This window comes from Channa argus, chromosome 16, assembly GCF_033026475.1.
Source record: "Channa argus isolate prfri chromosome 16, Channa argus male v1.0, whole genome shotgun sequence".
Classification (NCBI taxonomy): Eukaryota; Metazoa; Chordata; class Actinopteri; order Anabantiformes; family Channidae; genus Channa; species Channa argus.
This window is the reverse complement of record NC_090212.1, coordinates 21,598,532-21,622,776: the sequence shown is the minus strand read 5'-3', so window position 1 is coordinate 21,622,776 and position 24,245 is coordinate 21,598,532. Positions and strand designations below refer to the sequence as shown.

The window sequence follows — 24,245 nt, the reverse complement described above, 5'->3', positions numbered from 1 at the left end:
GAGGGCTGCATGAAAGAGCCAGAGAGAAGGGGTCAAGCCAGGCGAACCGCTTTAGCTGCCTAAATGTTTAATGAAGGAGGAAAAGATCGGAACATCTTGAAGCTTAACTGAAGTGTTTTAGGTCTCTCAGATCTAACGAGCAAAATCTAGATTCAAGCATAAAGACCTGAAGCAGGTTATACAAGCACAAGCGAACGCTCCCTGATTAACACCCTGCATCTGGGTTTACATGCACACTAATGTACGTTTCAAATCAAACGTTGGTCAGTTGATGGAGAACATTTTCTCCACCGACAGCAAATATAATAAGATTGACAGGTGGATCAGTGCAGCCTCAGCAGAAATGCAGACATTACTGCGCAACTGTGGTGGAGGGAGCTGAGCTGCAAGGCAAAGTTCTCAATAAACCAGCCCGTATACGATGCGACCCTCAACCGTGACCTTGAGCTTTGGGTAGAAATCGCAGGAATATTGCAAACACAAGCCGTGGAAATGAGCTTCCTTTGTAGGGAGGATGGGCCTTCAGGGCCAGACATCCGAAGAGCCATGTCCCACCAGTTCCTTCTATTGGAGGTCCTCCAAACACATCCATGGAGACCCAGAGCACTGTGTAGGAATTTTATATTATCTGGTTGGAAACGCCTCGGAATCCCACAGGAGGAGCTGAAAACATGTTGGGAACCATGCTGAACCTGCTGTCACCATGACCCAGCTATGCAAAACTGGAAGGTGAGACCAGGACCAACGGATGAATACAGCTCCGGGTTTGGTTTTGTACAAACCTCTTAAAACAAATACTTTTTTTTTTCAATACTTCACAGTTTGTGGAAATGGTTCCCTCACAGTCGATGCAGTCCAAAGTCTTGTTTCATTTCTGGGGAGGTGCATTCAAGCCCACCGCATGGGGTACGTAGCTCTGCAGAACCTACACAGAGGGAAAGTAAAGCTGCCGTTCACTTCAGTCACTGCAGAGGACGATAACAAACTGCAGAAAAAAGTGTTTGGAAACTCTACAGGCGTTTGCTTGTGATCAGTATCATCAGATAAGATGATCAGATAAGTATGACTGGTCCATCGCTTAATATAGTGTGTGTGCATGTGCAAAGAGTCCTGACCTTCCTTCATCTCCCCATGAGCAGGACAAATATTTAAAATAGATGTCATGTGCTGGACCTCCTCCAACGTGTGTGTGTGTGTGTGTGTGTGTGTGTTTCAGTGGATGACTCCTTCACCGCCCATTGCTGAAGAGCCAGAGCTCGCTTGCCTTTTCTCCTCCCATCACTCTCCATTGTTGTTTCTCTCTCTTCTGCTACATCCCCCCTCACTTCATTTCCTTCACTCCTCTCTCACGCTCTCTCTCACAGACAGCCGCTAATAATAACGCATGAAGGCAGTCACACCAAATGAAGACAAATGCCGTCCACTGCTTTGGATTCATAATCTCTCTTTCTCTCTCTCTCTTTTTCTCCTGTGCTCCCTCGCCCTCATTCTCGTCCTCCCCGCTCTGTTTTGTGTCCATGTCTCTGTTCAGCTGCAGAGTACACACTGTCTCTATATAAACCTGATCTTGTGTTTTTTTTTACCGTGATAAAAATGATAAAATACTACAAGTATTTGTAGTCTTGAGGAACAATCTATTTCTATGACTCATAGTTTAGCATAACAGCCAACAGAGGAACACATGTAGCTGCTGTTCTGACTGTGTGTTTTCCCCGTGCAGCTTCTCAGGTCCAGCATGCAGCATGTTACAAGTGTCAGCGGCTGAAAGCTCCACTTGGTTGAGTTTTGGGTGAGAGACTGTGTTGCCTGTCAGTTGCGGATGTTTGAAGATCCAAAATACCAAAACACATTTCAATAAACGGTTTGAATGGTACTTTTCTCTCTCAGAGGAAATGGTCTTCACATGCCTAAAAAACACGGGCTGATGTTTCCACGAGTGCTCGCTAAAGAATTAGGATTAACAAACCACTTCATTAAACTGTAAAACACTAATGATCATTTGCATGTATTTTGCGAATGATGAATCATGATTGCAGCGACTTCCAGCCGTTTCCACCCAGTTAAAGCCGAGCTCTCTCCCCGTGCGCCGCCGCCATACAAAACCATTCCCACCACTACAAATTAACAAATACACGGCTGAATGGTAATGTTCGCGCCATAACTGCAGGGATAATTGATTAAATGAGCATTGTAATTACATTTTCGCTTCCTAATATTGAAGATGTTATCAGTGTATCTTTTATCATTAAGTTAATCAGGAACTAAGAGACATTAAAGAGAACGAGCGAGCATGCGATTAGCTGGAGAGAGACAGGAAGGAGACTTTTTGTAAAAAGTGTTTTATCTAATGAATGGCTGTGAGTTGTTTTACTCTTGTTGCGTGTGTGTGTGTGTGTGTGTCCGTGCATGCAGCCATAATGATATTAGCAAATCAGCCATTGAGCACAGCCCCCCCCCCCCCGCATGGACTCATGAAGCTGTTAAAATAAGGCCTTTGGCTAATTTTGTTATTCCACGGAGTTTAAACCTGCTGCCTACATCACCCACAATGCAACTCAGCTGACAGTCCAGAGCCTGGTGGTGACGAGCTGAGGTGTGTGTCACAGCGATCTTTCTAACGGGGCATTCACACACATTGGCAAAGCTGCAGAGTTCTGGGCGTGTGTTGTGTTCAGGGTGTTTATCTGTATGCTGCACTATGATTGGACGCTTGTTTTCTGTTTCGCCACCAGCAGACGCAACCGTTGTTTTGTATAGTATAAGTTGTTCAGGAGAATGTGTTACAGATTGTGGAAAACACACACAGTACATAATCCGCAATCAGCATCATGTTGGATAGTAAACTCACTCTTTATTCAGTTTCCGCTGGACTAAAAACGCAGCATAATATTGAGCTTTCTTCAGCTTGTCCTGTTGAGTCACTGGGGCATTTTGTCCCTGTCTCTTTGTCACTGAGCAACTCGTCTCTTTCCATTGACAGTGAATGGCAGCTTTTTTGGATGGTGTGAAGGCATCCTTAAGTGTGTTCCCCACAGTTTGCTCGGTCACCAGGTGTGAACCCCGTCCACACTGTCAGAGACAGTCTGTGACTGTGGGTGGAAACAGTCTCTGTCCAACTGTCCCCAACGTTCATGTAAAATAATTAGCGATAAATCCCCATCAGGCAGTTACTGGTTCACGGCTCAGGATCAGACGACACTACATGTCATGACATCATGACGTTTTCTCCAAAAATTGATTTAAAGTCCAAATTGTTGGAGTAAGACACCTGATTAAAAAAACTGCTGCAGAGAAACAAGAAGTGAAGGTTCCGTCAGAAAACACTGAGGAGGAGAGAGACTCAGGATCCTGACGTCTGTGCATCTGGTCCGTGTTGCATAGTGTGTGTGTGTGTTTTGGAAGGGTATCCTAAGGTTAAACCGCAGAGAAACAGCATCCATCTGCAGAGCATTAAAGAGATTTATCAACACTCCTGTCCTTGCATCATACGGCATATTGTGTTTGTGTGCATGTTGATCACCCATAGCCACCCCGTTTTGGTGGCGAGGAAGTCGCCACATCTCGTCACCATGGCAACCGAAAGGAGATTCATCAGAAGTGTTGACGGCCATCTTACCAGAGTATGAGTTATGAAATTAAAAAAATACAATAGAATGGCCAGAAAAGAGTAGTTTTCACTATCAAGTGTGACTCCACTTGAATTAGACTGTGGAATCTATTGGCTTTTAATGAACATGCACACAGCACCAATAAGAACGAGCATGAACAAACTGGAAGAAACTAAAGACACAACCAGGATTTAGGGAGTTAGGTTTAATACTACATAAAGTAGGATCTGCAGTATTGGATGCAGTTCACTCTTATTCCCTCAAAACCCAACTCAGGTGTCTGGTTGTGAAAGTCAAGTTCTGTGGCCCTTTTTAGATTGTCTGCAGTGAGCTTGGAATCATATGGTCTAAGGGAGCAACTTCTTTTTCTCAAGGTCAAGAATGAGCTGTTAAGTCCAAGGTTTGAAACGAGTGATGGTTAAATGCTCCAAAAACAGACAGATTTTAATGATTAGAATGGAAGAATTATTTGAATAACACAGATGATGAAAAGGGTCATACTGGAAACTGAGCAAAACACAATAGAACAATAAGAAAATGTATCCTACTCCAAACCTTTATTCAGTTATTCTAATCACATCTGTAGAAGAAGAGAGAATAGTCCACCACAGGAACCAACATGGCCAAAGATCAATGTGACAGCACTGCAGTGAACAAACATACCAAATGAAAAGCCTTGAAATTCTCATGAAAGCTCCTGTTGTGGCTGCACCAGCAACAAACTTATATAAATATTAGTGTCTATAATATGTGTCTGTTGTCTATTATTGTCTCTATTGATGCTAATGGTTTAATACCTGCATCGTACAGCTGTCACTGCTGCACCCGAGAGAGAGTGTGTGAGTGTTTTGGTCAGTGCTGGTCCTTGAGACGGACTAGAGTGGGAGCTCAGACATGCTGTCTCTCTCTTTCTCTCTCTCTCTCTCACTCACACACTCTCTCTCTCTCTCTCTCTCTCTCTGGGGAATTAAAGTGATATTGAGCCCTGAGCAATAACAGGAAGAGTGGAAATATTACTCCACAACTGTGTGTGTGTGTTGGTCACCTGTCCACTTGGCGATTGTACCTTTGATTAAAAACGAGAAGCGGCGACAGCTCTGACTCTCGGCAATATCACACTGATGCTGTTGTCTCTCTCACCTGTTCTCTCTTTGCGTCACTTTACCTTTCTGCTGCTGTTAGTGTTTGTCTTTCCAACTGTTTTCTCACACAGATAAAAAGCAGCATTTCTCTCTCTCTCTCTCTCTCTCTGGGTCCGGTCTGACAACTGCACCAATTAAAGTTAAGATAACAATAATTCTCTTCACTCCTTGTAAAGAATTACAAACTGATGACTCAGCAGTTATAGTTCAGGGTATATATTTAAATGACAGTGTTTTCAGCAGGAATTACAGATATATCAGCAGCGTGCAGAAAGAAGTATTTAGCAGAGGTGATAATTCATGTTTCACTCCTTTTCCTGTTACCTACTCATCTCTCTCTTCCACTATTGACATGTGTTGACCTTTCTGCACCTCCCTCCTCCCTCAACTTCTTCCTTCTCCAGTCTCTCTCTCTTTTTCTGCTCCTCTCTTTCCTGTATTGACATGTTGACCTTTCTGCACCTTCTTCTTCATATTTTCCCATCCCCCCATCTCTCTCTCTATCTTTGCATGGTCTTCCTTCCTCTCTCAACACTCGTCCCTCTGTCCAAGTTTGTCTCTTTTCTCTTTACTTTCTCATACCTCACTCCTCAGTACCTATTTCCTTCTCCTCGCTCGCTCTGACTCCCTCCCCAGCCCCCCACGCCTCACTCTTCTCCCCCTTGTATTCTCCGTCCTTCCTCCTTCTGGCTATTGATCTGTTCATTTGATAGTTCTATCACCAATCAGCATGAAGTTGACCTTTTTGTACTTGGCAATGATAGCAAGTGTGTGTGTGTGTGTGTGTGTGTGTGTGTGTGTGTTGACCTTTGCAGGGAGACTGTCAGCCTGGTTCCTGATGCTGCTTGTCAGCACATTAGTTGGACAGGAAGCAGTTTGGCTCCCTAACAGGAAGTTAGAACTCGTCCTATGATGAATGATTGGGAGCAGCTTCTCCCTGCAAACAGTGGCTGAAGCTCCAGAGTAACATTTAGACAAACCTGCCAGAATGAGTCATTTCTCTCATAGGAAATTTAAATTATTGTATCCAGCCACAATTAGGACGGTTAGTAAAACTTGAATGGAGGTCTTGTTACAGGAGGTCAACACAAACATCATATATAAACATTTTATGTTGCTTTGATATGATATATATGGAGTCCGTGAGCATCTCAGCAGTCCTCCAGAATCAGGCCGGACCTCGTGAGACTTTAGGGCCATTGGCACTAGTCCAAGGTCCCGGCTGGTTTACCACAAACCAAGAAGCGGCTGATGACGACAAAACCAAGCAAATGTTATGGTAACGGGAGCCGGGGGAGGGAGCTTTAATTGTCCCCGTGCAGCTGAGGATCCGCTGCTCCAGTTGTTCCAGTAATGTGTGAACTGGGAGCAAACTGGGAACCAGAGGAGTGAAGTATTGCTTCACATCCACAGGGCCAGACTGTAAAAAGCCAGATGCTGGTTGGAAACGCACTGTGAAACATCATTTAGTCCAGTTGTTCACGTCTCTGTTTCTGGACATGTTCTGAATGTGAACCCTTTGCTCACAGAGTTGTTGGAAGTAAAGCTGTATGTAGGCTACACCAGGTTGGAAACGCTTAAGTCCGTACAGAGGGGCACCTGAAGGCAACTTTGATTCTCATCCTCTTTCCTTTGCTTGGCTCCTTCTGTTTATACCCACTCATTCATCCTTTGCTCGTCTCTTTGTCATCCTCGTCCTTTTGTCCACCCTCCTCGTGAATTCCTCTCCATGTTTTTCTTCTGTCCTCATTCTTTATTTTACTCTCTCTCATATTATCACCTTCTTTCTTTTTGTATTTTTAATGTTAAGTAATAGAGAGAAAATCAAAAAGAGAGAGAGAAGTGGAGGCAGGGGGTGATGGAGGGATCAGAAAACAAACGGCCGCATATCACCCATAATTAAAGTGAGCAGCATCACCAGTCAACCTCCTGCTGATGTTTCTCCTCCATCTTCCAACTTCTCTTTCTCTCTTTCCTTTTTGCCTCTGTCACGTGCATTTCAATTTAGTTTTTCTCCCTTTTCTCTTTTCCCACTCTCCCTCCATTGTTAGACTGTACATTGCCCTCTTTCAGCTCTGTGGACAACTCTGTATATTTGTTTTTTTTTATTTTTAGCAAAGTCAATGACAATAATTTATGGAAACAATCATAAAATTTAGTTTGGCTTAATGGATATTATATGATTCTTGTATATTGACTTGTCCCCTATGTTTGCAGGCAGCACCACCCACAGTGACATAACTAAGAATGTCATTTGTTTAATAATGTAACTTGTACCTGGGTTGTTCACTCTTCCCAAGCTTTTTCTTTTTTTTTTCGGTACTCACCTGCTTACATCTGCTATTTTTGAAATGTTTCCATTCATCTCCATCTCGCACAGATACAGTATGTAACTAGACCTAGATGACTGATCACACTTAGTTGCCAGCTGCCTTAATAATCAATGTTATCAGCTGTCGTAGCCTTACAATAATTATAACGCTGTGGACAGATTCCAACAAAGGTTCTCAGCAGGCGTATAAGGAACCTTTGCAGAGAATCTCAGTGATTATTTATTTGTTTAGCTGCTATAATGACCTTCGAAGACCTCACCACCGTCCAACACGTGAGCTCCAGCTGCACTACTGGTCAGAATGCACCAGATTAATGTTTGTGTTCAGGTGTCACATATTGTATATTGAGCGTATAGTCTACGTTCATTGTTTACCTAATCTGTTGTGTTTTAATCATTTGTGATACTTGGTTTGATGACTTTATTTATCCTTTCCACCTTCTCGTTAATCACTCCCCCTCCTTCCATCTCGCTCTTTGTTTCATGATGTCTTTATTTATCGTTTTCCTGTAAATCACCCTCTCTCCCCCAGTTTTGTTCTTTTTACAATTCATTTGTTCTCTCACTCTTTCACTTTGAGACACACACACACACACACACACACACACCTGTTTTTCCATTTGTCATTAAGTAGCTGAGAGCTGCACAGTAACATTTAAACCACCCGTTCCGAATGGTTAAAAGATGGCCTCATCTGGTGTGTGTGTGTGTGTGTGTGTGTGTGTGTGTGTGTGTGTGAGGGCGATCGATGCAGTAATCTGCAGGAGGCGGGAAGCAGAGGGAGCAAGCATTCAGCAGTGCTCACTAATCAATTGCAATTCTTTCTTTTACTGTCTGAACAGCCAGATTTAGACGTTTGTGTGTGTGTTGTTAATTCTCTTAGTGTCTGTGGCCTAACATTTGGTTCTGTGTGTGCACGTTTATCTTTCTTTATAAATTCCTTTCAGTGTGAACACATGCAGGTCTGTGTGTTTGTTCCTGCATGATGAGTCGGTGCTGCTACAGCCTCTGAATGTGATTTAGAAATTTGGTCGTAAGCTCACTAGAATCTGTGGAGATGTTTTGGGATCTCAAAATGCATTTTGTTGTCTGGATGCATTTCTTCAAAGTGATAATTCATGCTTCTAATTGTAGATTGCTTGGAAAAAAAAGCAGCATCACCACAAATTCACTATAAAATCTCATGGTCTTCATCGGGTTCAGTGAAGACTCTTTAGCTTTTCTAATTCCACTAATAGCACTTTTAGGAATTTCCGTCCCATTTTGGACCTTTTTATTAAAATAACCCCAACTTCCACTTACTGTATAAATGTTTTTGTGGGGAATTTCACAGCCTTCTACACGTAAATGTGCTTCCATGTGGCTCCAAACTTAAGTCAACTCAATCAACCTCTAATCAAGTTAACCTTAAATTTTAAACTTGCATTGAAATTATTTTTTATACATTTTTTGTGAAGATACTTAGAATATTTACAAAATAAGAATTTTGTAATACAGTATGTTTCTGGAGAAATCATTATTTTTAGATAAACATTTACCAATTTTTCTTCTTTCAGCTTAATTAAGCAGCTAATGTTGGACTTAATAGTATTTGATTTCTTTTCTAATAGAACTCTTGTGTGCACAGTATCCAATAAAAATGGTCTTATATTATCCTGGAAATTTCAAACCATGTCACCTAATATTTATGTTTGAATGCAACTAAACTCAAACGCAAATCCATTTTTGTAACAAACATAATTGCGAACAGACGAAATTGTTAACATAATGATTTGTTGACGATAAGTTGTAGATTTGTTGATCCTGAACATCTCAGTAAAATGTTCCCTGCCAACATATTTCTGCCCATGAAATATTGGATCTTGCAGAACATCATCACTTTGTCTGACTTCAGTGTCAATGAACAGTTTCATAGTTGTGTTTAAGGTTCGTTGAGGTTAAAGAAACATCTCATTTATTAAGTTTGAAACAAAACCACAATCTTTCTCTAATCATAACCAAAGTGCTTTTGCTGCACATTGTGCTGCGTTGGAACACATTTGCAGGTGAGTTGCACAGGAATGTAATTTTGAGGACACAAGGCTGAAATGTCATACAGAAACGAGCAGTTTGATGATACGATTGATGACATTATCATTATCAAAACATTGTGTTGCAGCTCTGGATCCAGTTAATATCTCATAGAAATGTCATTAAAGTCTTTTATTTTTCCAGCTTTTAATATGTTAAAGTAAAAATTTAAAGCATTTATTCAGAGCTTAACTTTCACTGCAGAGCAATCAGTGGATTTCAGATAGTTGCATTCTGGTTAATAGAACAAAACATTTCATTATGACAGAGGACCAACACACACACACACACACACACACACTAACCTTTGCATTGCACTGGCAGACACACTAAACACATACAATCCGCTCACACTCACAGAATGAAATAGATAAATGTACAATCAAAATTGCAATTACCTGCAGAATTTGTGAAGGGTAAACAAATCTGTGCCACTCGCTTGCTCGTGTGCTCCCTGGCTTCCCACACACACGCACACACACACTGACGCACAGAGCAGTGTTAGCGTTCTAGTTAGCATGCTGAAATGAATACAGTTAGATCCAAAGCAATTTCCTTTTATTTATCTTAGCAGCCGCACATAAATAAAGGCAAGGGCATCCAGGCAATTAGCATAATTACTATGAGGCGGTCAGACCCTCTGTGATTTCATAAAGAGAGACACACACACACAGAGGCCACCGCCACAGGGTGTGTGTGTGTGTGTGAGACAGAAAAATAGGAGAGCAGATAGAGACAATGTCTGTGTGTATGTGAGAATGATACTGTGCTGTTTTTTTAATGTGTGTGTGTGTTAGCGTGTGACTTTTGCGGTAACGTCCATTTGTTCCAACGTGTGTGTTTGTGTGTGTGTGTGTTTTCTACATGTTTGGATTTTTACTTCAGTTTCTGCGCGTGTGTCTGTGTGTGTGGAAGAGTTGTCCTTGGCCTGTCTGCACACACACACACAGTCCCAGTGTGTCTGTGTGTTATTAATATGCAAATACAAGTGAGAAACAACAAAGGGCATGAAAGAAATACCTCCGCAAACAGGCTGAGGTCAGCTGATGCTGCATCTACCGGTTTCATTGCTTCTTCTGTGTCTGTGCTCTGCACTTGTTGCACTGGTATCTTGGTGGGTTTCACTGATTCCTGCGTATACCACACGTCTTCACCTACTTCAGGGGACATTGTCTTCACCCCTGAGCTGCTTTGTTCCGTTTCTGGATCGGGCTTCGGTTGGGCTCAGACTTTGTTGGAGCTGCAAGTCTGGCTCTAGTCCAGGTGGGATGTGGAAAGTTTGTCAGTGTATCTTTAGCTTCATCATGTTTAATTTGGTCTGATAAATGTGTAATCACATGCCTAGAGCTTGGATTTCGCACTTGACAGCAATAGGAAATACTGTATGTAGATGATCCCAAATGCACTTTGCTGTAAACAACAGCCAAACATGTAGATGACATCAGAAAGTAGTGTGCTGGATTTTAAAGTCTGTTCCTGCTGTGGAAAATGTCAGTTACTGAGGGTTGTGTGCTATACAGGCCTGTGTGCATCTTACAACCTTTCGCTGACCTTTCGAGACCCTGTCGACCTTGTACATAGCGTCTGGTTTAAACTAAAAAACAGCAGGAAAGACAAACATGAAGCAGAAAACAATGTTTGGTGTGAGTCACCAAATAATAATCGGAGGACTGTTTAACCTCTGGGAGGCAGCCTGGGACTTAACGAAGCAGCCAGCAAGGTTATGTTTGTTTATATCACGTGTGTGTGTGTGTGTGTGTTTACAGCAGCATCATATCAGCATAATTTACACACTCACTTCCACCTTTCAACTCTCTTTCCAATTCTAATTAATCCATTTTAATCCCTCTGAAATGGGCTGATTTGCTTCCTTTCACCTGGAGCTGCTTGTTGCTAAACCTGGACCTCAGTCAGACAAGATGATAAAACTGCAAAAAAAAGTAACAACACAGTGTTTGATTATCTCCCCATCTCAGCCTTTCCCACTGTTGTGCTGTGGTACTTTAAAGTGGCAACAAAGTAATCCATGACCCAGCGAGGATTAATGGTTGTCGCAATATTCCAAGAAACATCAGCAACATCTCAGAAAAAGTAGAAAATATCTTGAATCTTTTAAATCGGTTCCACTCCGCAGCGTGTCCATCTGAGACTGCAGGCCTGCATATGCACGGCAACCACAGAAATACCACAACAAGAGCGGTGGTTGGTCAGCCAGGGCTAATTGTGAAGATTGCTCAGGACATTAAGGAAGTGGAAAGGTTCAGTTGGGTCTGTTTGACCAATAAACATCCAACAAACCTTCTGCTCATCACGATTGCAGCACTTAAAGAAATTGAATGCATGCACACATACACACTGAGAGCACAGCAGTGGTCTGCTGTGTGGTAATAACTACAGAGTAGTAATGTGTATATAGCTCCAGGTTTTAAGTAAGTGCTTAGCCCACAGTCGCTCGTATCACAAAATACATAAAAGAATGTAAACACAGTTACCCCGAAGAATAAAATGAAAGCCCAGTATACATCAGCACCACTCAGCTTCAACAGACAGGACTCAAGTCGTGCTGAACACGGCCTCAGGCATGAATCAGGACTCTTATAAATGCAATCAAGTATGTACAGCATTGTTCACATTTCCAATGCAGATCACAGTATCGCCTGGATTTCAGTGGAATCAGATATAAAGTACATTTTATTTATTTTAATAGTATTTAAGAAACAAGTTAGTGCCACAGGAAAAGCCCTTAGCTGTCTCTTATTGTTCCGAGCTATCGTGGTCCTAGCAGCAACACTCAGACTGCAGCTACAGCGTTTGGATTGTGTCGATCCATCCAAGAACACATCATTGCGGGACATGGATGTTGCGTAGCTCAAACCATTAGCGTTTGCATACTTGTGTCAGCTATGTTTGGGCCCTTAATATTCCTATAATATCAACATCTGTAGATTAATTTATCCACTATAAGCTCTGTATAGAATAAAAGCTAAATATCTCTTGAGCGTCCTAATCACAGACTCGGGCATTACGGGCATCAAACCAACAACCAAGTGCACAAATGCGTCAATCACTCCAACTGTGCAAGTGTTAACTGATTTTCTCATTTTCAGCTGTTGTCTCCTGGCCTGTTACATTATCCTTTATAATAAATCATATAACCTAGCATAAACAATATGAGAAGAATGAAGCAGTTAGTTAACAGTGCTAAAGCCAATGTTGAGAAATAGAAACCTGTTCGGAGCAAAGCGGGATCGTAAACCAGCACAGACTGGATTCATGGGGTCAGCCCTTATTGACCGGGACTGTAGCATGCTCGCTGTGACATGTGATGCTAAGCTAGTTAGCAATAATGATGTGTCTAAATGTCATGCCAGGGTAATTGACTTGTTAGAGGACAAAGACATTTAGCATGAAGGGCAACAACACAGAGAGCAACAATCTGGACCAGAACCTGACATCACACAGCTAAACAGGTCGGTATGTAAATAAATACAAAGTGCACGGCTGCACACACACACACACACAAAATGTGTGTTAATGAGGAAACCAGCATGGATGGACATTGATGAGGCTCATTGACCATTAACATCTCATTAGCATGTCATTAGCTGAGAGGGCGGACTAAACGGACACAGGCAGGGGCGCACACACCCACCCACACAATGTTAACTTTCACTAGGAACACTCAGGTCTGTGAGGTTAAAGGTCACCAACAAACAGCACGTGGTTACACTCACCACACTGAGATGAAAAATGGGAAAATATACATATAGGAGTGAATTTATGTAATACCAATTACACAGACCTGTCTCACCTTTCGCTTGCATTCACACAGACAAGCAATTAATATTAATGATAGTCTCTCTCTCTCACTCACTCACTCACTCACACACACAAACACAGACCTGGTCTATAGGAACAGAAGGGAACCACATGTAATTAACCTGGCTGACCTCCGGAGTATTACTGCTTTTGTGTGTGTGTCTGAATCTTTGTATTGTGCTCATGGAGTCGATTGTTCTGCCCTGATCTTCACATAACAACGCCATTAGACACACTCAGACCTGTGTGTGTGCGGGAGAGAGAGAGTTTCTTTGCTGAAGTCGAGTGTTCTGCCGTGATCTTCGCACAAATACACCATTAGACACACTCGCGGGGTGTTTGTGTGTGGAGACACACTAACCTTTGCACATATCTGATGTTAGCAGACAGAGACCTGCTGTGTGCCAGTGCAGTGCTGCTGTAGTATGACTTGCTCGTTACTGTGTGTGGTGTTTATCTCCATCATCAGTTATGTCATAGTGTTTAAACAGAGCACAGAAGCCAGATGCATAGTGCTTGGTATTAGTACAACACATCTGCAGAGACAAAGCTTTGGTGTCAGACGTTGTAGTACCAGGTGGAGCAGCTGTTACCTCGGCCTTCACATTGTCTGTACCACAGTGTTTCCTATGTGCCTTTTAACATTCCACCTCTCTCCTCTGTGTTTTTGTGTGTTTTCAGTCTCTGGACGGGTTTGTATTTGCACTAAACAAGGAGGGACGCTTCCTCTACATCTCAGAGACCGTCTCCATCTACCTGGGACTGTCACAGGTAAGTGCTACACCTGTCTGTCTCTTATGCCACTGTGCAAACACACAGCTGAAGCTTCTCTTCTGTCTCTTCTGTCTGTCTCTCCCTCTCTCCTACGGTATCATTACCAAAGACAATTCCCAACAAATTAAGGCTCATTTAAAATCTCATCAGCCCGTCGGATGGTTGTTGATTTGTGCAGCGAGCGACGATGCATATTTTATTGCACTGTGTGTGTGTGTGTGTGTGTGTGTGTGTGTGCGTGTGTATAATCGGGGCACTTTATTGTACTTTGTCAGTTTGGTAACAAATTATGTGTCTCAATTGGTTCACTCTCCACCAGTTCCTGTTAATAGAGACAGGCGTCCATCCTGAAGGTCGACAGATCGACCTTGGAGGTGCTAATAAGACAGTATTGACAATCTGTGTGTGTGTGCAGCTGAATTAGAAGGGCCTCACACCATCACGTTTCCCTGTTGACTAGAGTCTGTTGGCTTGAAACATTTAAACTTATTGTTCCATTAACACATTTGCAGTAATGAAAATGAGAAGTTATGGAGTAGAGACATATCATGCAGTAAAATACCATGAAACAGTTTCCTGCTCTGTGTGGCTGAGTAAGACTTGACTTTGTTGTCAATATCAATTTGTACTATCCTCCACTGTGGTTCTGTAAATTACACGCCATCAGCTTTCAACTTTACATGCTCTTCTGAGCTTTTCTCTGTTAAAAAAGCAGCACGTTCTGCAGATTCCCACAGTGATTGAATGCACCACAGCTTCCCAGACACCATCTCCTTGGTAACCATGAATGCACTCTGTACCGTTGTGCTCTCATCCTGGCAAATGATGCCACTGTGCTACAAAATACTTTCCTCACACTGTGAACCGTCACATCCAGTCTTCTTGCACATGTTCCCTCGTTCCTCATCTATAAAACGTGGCAGCTTCCTTTACTACCAGTAGTTTTAGACGGAGGTGAAAGTGTGTTGATCACACAGATTTTCTGCACACGGTCGAATTGGGCAATATGAATCAGTAGGTCACCTGTGTTGTTTGGTTGATGTTATATAAAATTTCCTAACCCTATTTTTTTGTGCCTGAAACTAAACACAAGTGTCTGTTTTAGTCAGCAAATGAGCTGATCATAAACTTCTGAGCCTGCTGGCATGTAGAGCAGGTTCCCACTGTCCCATATCTATGGGGACAATAAAAATCGATCACCTCTGAATGTTGTGATAACTGCAGTTTGTGCAGTTTGCAGTTTGTCCACTTCCTGTAGGTTTGAGTTGATCTTCACATGTCACCTAGCCGTGTTTGTGAGAATGGAACGTGCAGTAGATCCATGTTATGAGCCGCCGTTTGGTGAGGATTGGGGTTAAACGCTGTGACGACAGATCTGCCTCTGTATAATGTTCAGGCAGAAATCTACTCCTCGGTATCTATGAGCTGAGCTGAAAAGTGTTTCATGAACTCATATTTACGGTCTGTGCTGTCTCTCACCCCCCCCCTCCCCGCTTTCTCCCTCTCCATTAGTTTAATGTGAACTCCTTGTCTCTGTAAATTAGATATAGGAAGGTCTCAGATATGGGAGCGAGGAAAAAAGGCCAATCAGTTTACCAAATTAAAGAGGAAGCCCCCCCCCCCCCCCCCCCCTCGAACCCTCCTCTGTCTCTCTCTGTCACCCATGTCTCTCTATCTCCCCCACCCCACCCCTCTCTGTTGGATTAATTCCCCAACCAAGATTGATTGATGATTTCTATCAAATAATTGATTAACTGTCAAATCGGGTCCCCTAAGCTTTTCCGCCAGCTCCGCCGAGCTGGTTATCTTGTTCTCTCAGCTTTTATCAGCTGCTGAAGAAGTGGCACGCCGACTAAAAAAAAGTGAAAGACAGGGAGCGAGAGAGGGCGATCAAGCTTGTCTTTGCTTTGTAAGAGTCTCACACTGTAATCCTACATGTGTACACAGAGTTCGTCAACCTCCATCCTCTTAATTGCTCTTCCTTCCTCCTCTTCTTTTAATCACAGCTCGTCCCTCTTCTTTTTTTTTTTTTTCATAAAGAAGGAAAATATATCGCTAATTATTTTTCAACTTTAATTAGATCGTGGCATGCAGGAAAAATGGCTGGGTGGTGGCGAGGTGTGTGTGTGTGGGGGGGGTGGGTGGGGGGAGGGTTTTTTTTTTAAGCCTTTTGACAAATTGACGAGGTTATGAATTTTCTCACTCGGTGGCCGGCGCTGAAACAATCTTTAGGCAGATTTATGTGTAAAGAGGATTTGCCGGTTTAACTAGGTTCTTTGCCGACTCCCGGACGTGGCCGGCCAATCAAACAGCCCGTTAATAGAGTCATTAACAAAGAGCGGAGCTGTAATTAAACGGTGCTGCTGAGTAAAGTTAAAGTCCTCCCTCCCTCCCAGATCCAACACACACTCTTCTTCTTTTTTTTCCCGTTTCTGAAATTTTATTCTGTGCAGTAAAAAGTTGACGAGCTGACTTTGTTATGGTTTAATTAGCGATCCGTCTGTAAATAAAGACACTTACCAATATGACTATGATTGGGTTGGTATGTAATGATCACGAGGATCCTGATCAGTATCCTGCAGTATATCCCTCCCTCACTAGTTCTGTTGTTTGTTGTGGCTTCTTAACTTCCTGAATGGATTTGTGAAGAATTCTCCATCACTATTATGGAAAGCGAAATGCAGAGATCCAATTTTTTTTTTTTTTTTTTGTGAGGTTCATTCATTGCCACGCATCACAAGTTTGCTTCAAAGATCTTTACATTCGTGCAGCACATGCAGTTTTCTCATTTTGTCCTCTCCATAGACACAAGCCTGAGTCCTCACATTTTGGTTTTCACGTCGTTTTAGTAAACTCAACAGTCTACAGAGTGACACTGCAAACGAGTCAGTCACATGTGCGACAAACCTCTATAACATACTGTGGGTTTTGGCTGCTTATCGGTCTTTACAAGTGCAGTATCCTCACATAGTGACATCACCTAATTAATGTTAAACCAGCCAAACAACTTTGACATTCAGCATTCAACACGGTTTTCTAGTTTGACACTGTGTCCAACATTCAGCAACTGGTCAGAATCAAAGTGAGGCAGTAGCTTTGATACCTTTACTTTGTCACAGTTTCACACAGCTTCACATATAATGTTAATATAATGAGCATGTATGAGCTTTTGTGTGTATTCTGTTGTACAAACCCAGGACTTGGTTAACTCCAGACTGTGCACAGTCATGTGTTTGGCAGTTACCTGAAAAAGGTTCAAATTGTTGAGGGAATGCAGTGAAAATGTGCATGGATGCAGATATTTCTCACGTTATTGTTACGCACAGGCTGCCCGTCTTCTCATGTCTTTGTCTGAATGGGACACAAATTGTCATTGTTGGACTAAAGGCATTAGTTTCTGAGCTCGTAGCATCAGGACTGTCCTAACCAGGCAGGCTGTGATGTACTGTACATTAGGACCCGACTGATGCCATTTCTATGATGTGAATGGACCTATAGTTGTTCTAGGACTCGTAGATGTTCTAGAAAATGTGGACTCTTACTTTATGTCAACTTTTTGATTAGATTTTCTTGTGTTTATTAATTCAGCTGTACATGAAGCAGGTGTATGGAAACTGTGTGTGTGTGTGTGTCCCATCATTGCCTGTAGAGGCAGACAGCTGGAGAATCTGTCTTCCTGCAGCACCCTGTTGATCCAAAAACACAGCATAGGGTGTGTGTGTGTGTGTGTGTGTGTGTCCATATAAATATTTGTGTGTGTTTGCATGTGTGTGTGTTTATGAGACCAGGCTAGGCTTGCAGCTGCCCTCTTAGTGATCTAATTGAGATGTGTGTGTGTGCAGCAGATGGCTGTGTGTCCTCTGCCTGATGGTCTAGAGGAAAATAATAACTGCGTTGTCCCAGCCAGACCCAAATTAGTCTGCTGGATTTTCGCCCGTTACGCCCAAATATGGTCTGCAGCCAGCTCCACTTCATGCCAAGCCGGCATATGCAGCAGCGTGGGAGAGCGGACAGTCACACTGCACACGTGACACGTGAGAGGAATTTCTCTGAGAAGTCCTGTGTTTTTTTTAAGTTTTTTATTTTAAAAATTCAAACTGTCAAAGTCTCATGGATACAAGAGGAAAACAGATGTTACACTAAACCGTGCCACGAATGTCAGAATGCTGTTGGAAGCTGCTGTTAGATGTTTGTTGGTAACTGAGTGTTTTACGCTATGAACCAGTCAAAGCTACACAGTGGACTGAAGTCATGTTTTGAGTAATATTTCCCTGCTCCAGTCATAACATGGCATTTTCTGAAACATTTTAATGTTTTTTTGCATTTATTTACTTATTAATATGTATGTACTGCTAATTACTGCAAAATACCTAAAATTCCCCAATGATTTCACCTGATCATACGTCAATGAACAGACTTTTTGATGCCAGTTACTTGTTGCTTGTGATTGTGTTTAAGCTGTTTAAGGCGTGTGAAGGCATGAAGTGAGGATTTGATTATTGCCATGTGTGTATTTATTCCCAACTCATATAGGCTCACAAACCAGTTGCTAAATGCTGCTTATTCAACCTCAATCACTTTTAGAGAGTTGAGGAGACGAAAGTGACCAGTTGGATTAACTAACACAGCCGGGAGAAATTAGTAAGTTTTGTGGTGTTTTTATTTGTTGTAAATTTCTAATGAGATCTACATGAAGGGCTGTATTACAGTGGATTGATCAGAGTCTCAGGCATGTTGTAGCCACATAGCACAACTTTAATAGTCTAGAATACTTCAGCATTTTAATAAACTATGTAACAGAGAACCAGAACTCCGAGAACTTGCATTTGTCTTTCTAGGCTTTGTTTCAGAGATGTTGGAATGAGCCTTTAAATCCCCCTTTTACACTGATATGTGCAGGACGATCGACATACAGCCTGAATCACACAGGTCTCTCTCTCTCTTTTTCCAGTTGTACGCTGGATTGAGTTGGCGTGCTGCCAGGTGGTTAGTGTGTGTGTGTTTGTGTGTGTGTGTGTGTATGAAACGATTTGTTACTGTCTTTGTCATTTAAAGAGCCTCTCCAGTGTTCAGATTTGCTGCCACACACACACACACACACACACACACGTACGTGCAAGGTCACACACATCACTGCCAATGAGGGTTATTGTGTACTCGCTCACACACACACACACACACACACACACACACACACACACACACACACAGTCATTGGAAAGCCTAATCTCTGCTCTCTTTCAGTCCAATCCACACTCCCTCAGAGGACACTGGCATTAATACACGCACACACTTCTCCCAGTATTCCCAGTGGGCTGCTGCTGGTCTGCAGGGGAACACTGAATGAATTAGCATTAAGCAGCTCCAGCAGACTGTCACACTGTCGACTGCTTTCTGCCTCTGGTCTCGCTACGTCCACGCTGATGTCCACAAACCTGCAAACGCCCCACTCTGCCCTTTTTTGCTCCCACAGCCTCCACAAACCTGTGACAATGGAACATGTTGCTATGCATTTCAAACACTGACACCTAATGATGTGACATCATCAGCCTCTTTACAAAGAATGTAATTGCATCCCAGTGTGTTTTCATTATAAATACTTAAGGGTTTACTGTGTATTGGATGTAACAGCAAATATTACAGAGTAACCTCTCTGCATTGAATAAAGTCCATAGAGTTTTAATATGTAACCAAATCGCTATTTTCCCAATTACAGTAATTACAGTGTGTATGTGACTTAAACCAGTCCATACATCCACAACGTGAATGTCGTCATCTGAGCATAATCCAAGATATAAACACGTTATGCAGCAGACAGAGCAGTGAGCTGCAGTCCTTGTTTCATGATTTTTTTTATTGTCAAACCACCAGCAACACTTGCACATTGTCTAACAACTTTATTGTTATATGACCAATGACCTTCATCAGGGGAAAACAACGTTTATATAGGTTGGATAACGTGTATATCGAAGCCCGTCAGAAACATTTACATTAGTTGGTGGGTATTCGTGTGGTTTTGGACGGGGGTGTCTGCTAAGTCACAGGGTGATTAGCTCAGCAGGTAAAAGAAATGCATGTGAGGGGCGAGGTCCTGGATGTCTGCCAAATATGGGGTTCTCCATAATCATCATCAAGCACTCAAACAGCAAAAGGTTAGAATACAAACAGATGTGAAAGGATAGAAACAGTCAATTGTAATGAATTAACATATTTATGATGTTATGAACTAACATAATCTTTTTTAATGAAAAACATCTAATGCTTAGTATAAAAATACATTTATGGAAAATAAAAATTCTGAAGGCTTTTAATCATCCAATCAATGGAAAATTTATTATCAAAGATTTGATTACCTGCAAAAACAAGAAGGTCATCTGTACAATACAATGTCCATGTAAAAAGAAAAATGCATCACATTCTCTCAAAGAATCGCAGAACAAATCAGTGACCCTGTCAACAAATTTTTAATGAGTCTAAATGCCACAAGTCATCATTCATTGAGTAGGAAGTGGGAAATTTAAAAAAAAGAAAAAAAATTATGTCAGGACTTTATTTCCACGACGTATGAATGGAGATTTTTCCACGTGTCTTTTTTTCTGTCTACACACACACTGTCACACTCTTCTGTCCTTTTTCTTCCTTCTCCCTTTTTTTTCCCTCTGCGTTTCTGAGACGGGGAGGTCGGCCATTTGCATGAGGTCAAAAAGGGGCATTCTGAGAGACGAAGGGGGGAAGAGATGGGGTGAAAATGATGATGATGAGTAGGAGGGATGGACAGGAGGAAGGTCACAGTTAATTGAGCCACCCCAGTGAACTCGCACACACTCACACACACAGAGTTTCATTCATAATTGATGGCTTCGACTCCGGAGCTGCCATGTCGGTGTGATAGTATAATATGTATAATAATTCAAATAGGTGTGTGTGTGCTGTTAAAAGATGGAAGGATGGACAGCAGGAGCAAGGAGGGAAAATGAAGCTAGGATGAAGTGAGAAAGATGAGAGGAGAAAAAATATCACTTTTAAAAGGATGGAGGGACAGAAACGAGGAGTAAAGGAAAGAAATTATGGAAGAGCAAAGATGGCAAGTGTGTATGGAAACAACTTAAGATGTTGAGGATGAAGCGATAGAGAAGTAAAAAAGAAGTGATAATGGAAAACAAAACTGAACTTTAACCTGTAACAGAAGATGAACACATGATGGAAAGAAGTGATGAAGAGCACAGAAAAAGAGCGTGAATATACAGTTAAGAGGATGGAGTTATGTGGGAAGAGGGAGGAAGAATATGAGAAGCGGAGGACAGTAGACTGACAGTTTAGTTGTTTCAGTGATGGAGGGATGGAAGATGGAGTGGTAAAAGTCTGAAAGTGATGGAGGGTGGAGACGAGGACAGAAAAGATGAGGAAGGAGAGGTGGGTGGACACTGATAGGAGGCAGGAGAGGAACAAAAGAAAAGGAGAAGAGGTAACAAAAAGGTGGAGGAAGAGAGATATTTCCAGTCCTAACAAAAGATGTAGTCTGTGTGTTGTGTGTGTGTCCCGGCGTATTAGCATGCTGACAGGAAGCTGCAGGAGGTTATCTGGACCTCAGAGAGCTTCCTCCGCTCTTTGTTCTGACTGATTGCCACTGCAACACACCAGGGGGATGATGGGACGTGGCGGGGGCGGACTCCAAGGCAAAGACACAATCTACAGCCGGCAACAATAAGTCGAGACCCCGTCGACTGGTGTCAGAGCCACCGTTACCAAAGTCTGAGCGGCTGTGAAATGAAGGAAGGAAAGTTTGTTCTGTTTTCTTTCAGCAGGACAAAGCTTTAATGAGCTTTTCGGACCCTGTCCTCCTACGCAAGGATGATCGCGTGTGGTCACGTTATCTCATAGGACATCATTTGTGCTGCTGCTGGACTGTGTGCACGTTAATCACGTTCAGCCTCGTTGATAAAATGATCAGAATAAAAAGTAAAGATTAAATCCTTCATGGAAAAAGCTTTGGCACATTAGTTTGAAATGGTTTCCCTCCTAAAAGGGGATGTGATGTATAAAGCATTTGTTACATTTATTACTGCAGATCAACAAAGTTGTTTACAACAATCCAAGTGAAATTTTCAGCCCATTTTGCAGCCGTTTCAGTTTAAATAGTTTTCATTCTGATCAGTGTCCATGTTGCCTTTAGTGCCTTTGGTTAATATTTGCTATGTTTTATCCTTTAGGTGTGTTCTCTGGTGTAAGAGTCTGTAACGAAACACAAACATATGACCTAAATGAAATATTAACATATTACACATAAAAATAAAATCAATATATAAATGAATCAAATGTCACGACTTTTTACTGAACAACATAAGATGGTGCCTGACATACAGATAGAACTGTAAGTTCAGGCTTTCTTTCGTTTATATAACAAAAATAATTATTTTAGCTAAAAATATCACCGTATTTGGACTATAGGACATCCAGTCCATAACTCATACAGTTATTCTACAGCTAATTAATCTAGTTCCTGAATGCTCACAGCTTTCAATTCCCTTTGTTTTGAAAGGCCAATAAAAGGAGACAATTTTTTGATCAGCTTAATATTTAATGCACATTCAGCTACTGCAAATATGCAAGTGAATTTTTAATTAATTTATCAAGGGGCAGTGCAGACGTTTGCACTCATTTTAATTTTCAGCATTTTACTATAACTTTTCCATACAATAATGGGTCACTTTTGTTCCTTCTGAGGATAAATATTTGAACTAGCTGAATGTGGATTATTCTTATGTTAGATTTAGGGTTAAGTTAGCATAACAATAATGTGCATTGTTTAAAAAAATTGCTATGCACCATTAAAAAAAACAAAAACAAATTCTTAACCACATGAGCCGGTATGTTTTTAATAGTGTCTGAACATCACTGGGGGTCTACAAGCTAATCCAGGTCACCTGTGTGGCCACAGGAGGTTAGTTTTAATATCTGTGTGGGGAAACGTGTTTCATTAAAAATGAAATGAAATGGAGCAATACAAGAACACAACACACGAGATGCATATGTTCATACTCACACAGACATATGTAGACACAGCTCATGTACACAGACACTAACCAAGACAAAGACCTGTGGCCTGATGCAAACACACTGACACTGATAAAGACAAACACTGTGATGCACATGTACATGCACACAGGCACTTATGAAGACAAACGTGCACATGTTGTGTGACATCATCCTGCTGGGGTCAGAGGTGTGTGTGTGTGTGAGAATCCCTGCTCTATATCAATGTGTAAGCAAGAGCATTTACTCCAGTACTGTACTGACTAGCAGTACTTTACCTGTATTACTCTTCTTTGTACCCTGCTTTGTGTTTTCTTTACCTCATGTGATTACTCTTCATCAGCCTAATACCAGCTGCAACATTAGTGATTACACAGTAATGGTGTGTCTGACTTGTGAACATTTGGGGGATGTTGCATTTAAATTTGAATTAAAGGTTTAATTTAACCCGCTTTATTGATCTCTGTGGGGACATTCAGGACACGCTGATGCCAGTTCAGGTCCTGGGTCAACTCTGGTTCAGTGTCTTGCCCAACGACAGTTTGATGTGAGCCGAAGGAGCCGGGGTTTAAACCGCTGACCCTGCGATTAATGGATGACCCCCTCTACTTCTTGAATCTGAGACTGACCTGTACTGGCAGCCATTTGGCCATTAAAAGGTTTCTGGGCGTCATTAAAGCGCAGTATTAAGTAACTTTTTTATTTTTGCATGTTAGAAATCGGTTTAGCATAAAATCGTCTAGAATAACCGTCCAAGCTGCACAAGAATGTGCGGCAGCACCACTGTGACTTTAAAACAAATTGGAATAGAGACGTACTAAAGTTTGAGTCTCAGGACCCGAAGTGACGTGAGCATTGAAACAAACCCGATAAATCTGCTGAACGAAATCTTCCTGCTGACTGATTTTTAAAGGCAGTTTTAATAAACTACTATATTTCCAGTGAAGTCTGGTTATGTGCAGCACGGTGGGCATGCGGCCGCTCTGAATGTGTGTGCACATTTAAAGCAGCTTTTCTCCTCGCCCCTGCACATATACATTGTGTGTGCACATACAACTCTGCTTTGTGTGTTCATCCATATGTATGCAGTGCTGCCCGTGTGCATGGTGTCTAGACACAGGGCTTTATAGATGGCTGCCATTGAAATGGATGAAGCTGCACGGGGAGCTGCTGTGCGAGGTCAGAGGTGACGCTCCGCCTGCATGGTGAAGATTTAAAGTCAGAGGAGACGCTTTCATACATTACAGACAGACAGTCAGCAGGAGGTGAAGCAGGGACTCTGACCTGCTGAAGGACACACACTCTCAGCTGGTTATTTAGCTTCACACACTCTCAACTCGTTCTTCTTTTCATGCATTAGAGGTGTGAATGATGGTAGAAGGTGAAGCCCGGGTTTTGACCCGCTCACCGCTCGCTCCGCCCGACCCTCAGCATTAAAAACACTCTGCCATGTTCAGACGGTTGTTT

At 42.1% G+C, this 24,245-nt stretch overlaps 1 protein-coding gene across 9 annotated transcripts in view; it reads left to right on the top strand.

Annotated features, from left to right (window-relative positions):
- The window catches only part of LOC137101230 (neuronal PAS domain-containing protein 3), a 267,664-nt gene that overhangs the window by 161,374 nt on the left and 82,045 nt on the right, over positions 1-24,245 (top strand). For all 9 annotated transcript variants that reach the window (XR_010911005.1, XR_010911006.1, XR_010911007.1 and 6 more), the window contains one exon: positions 13,653-13,742. Coding sequence is in view for 5 of the 9 variants with exons in the window: in XM_067479369.1 (XP_067335470.1) it covers positions 13,653-13,742 (90 nt within the window). In the remaining 4 variants the exon portion in view is untranslated. The remainder of the gene's footprint in view (positions 1-13,652; positions 13,743-24,245) is intronic.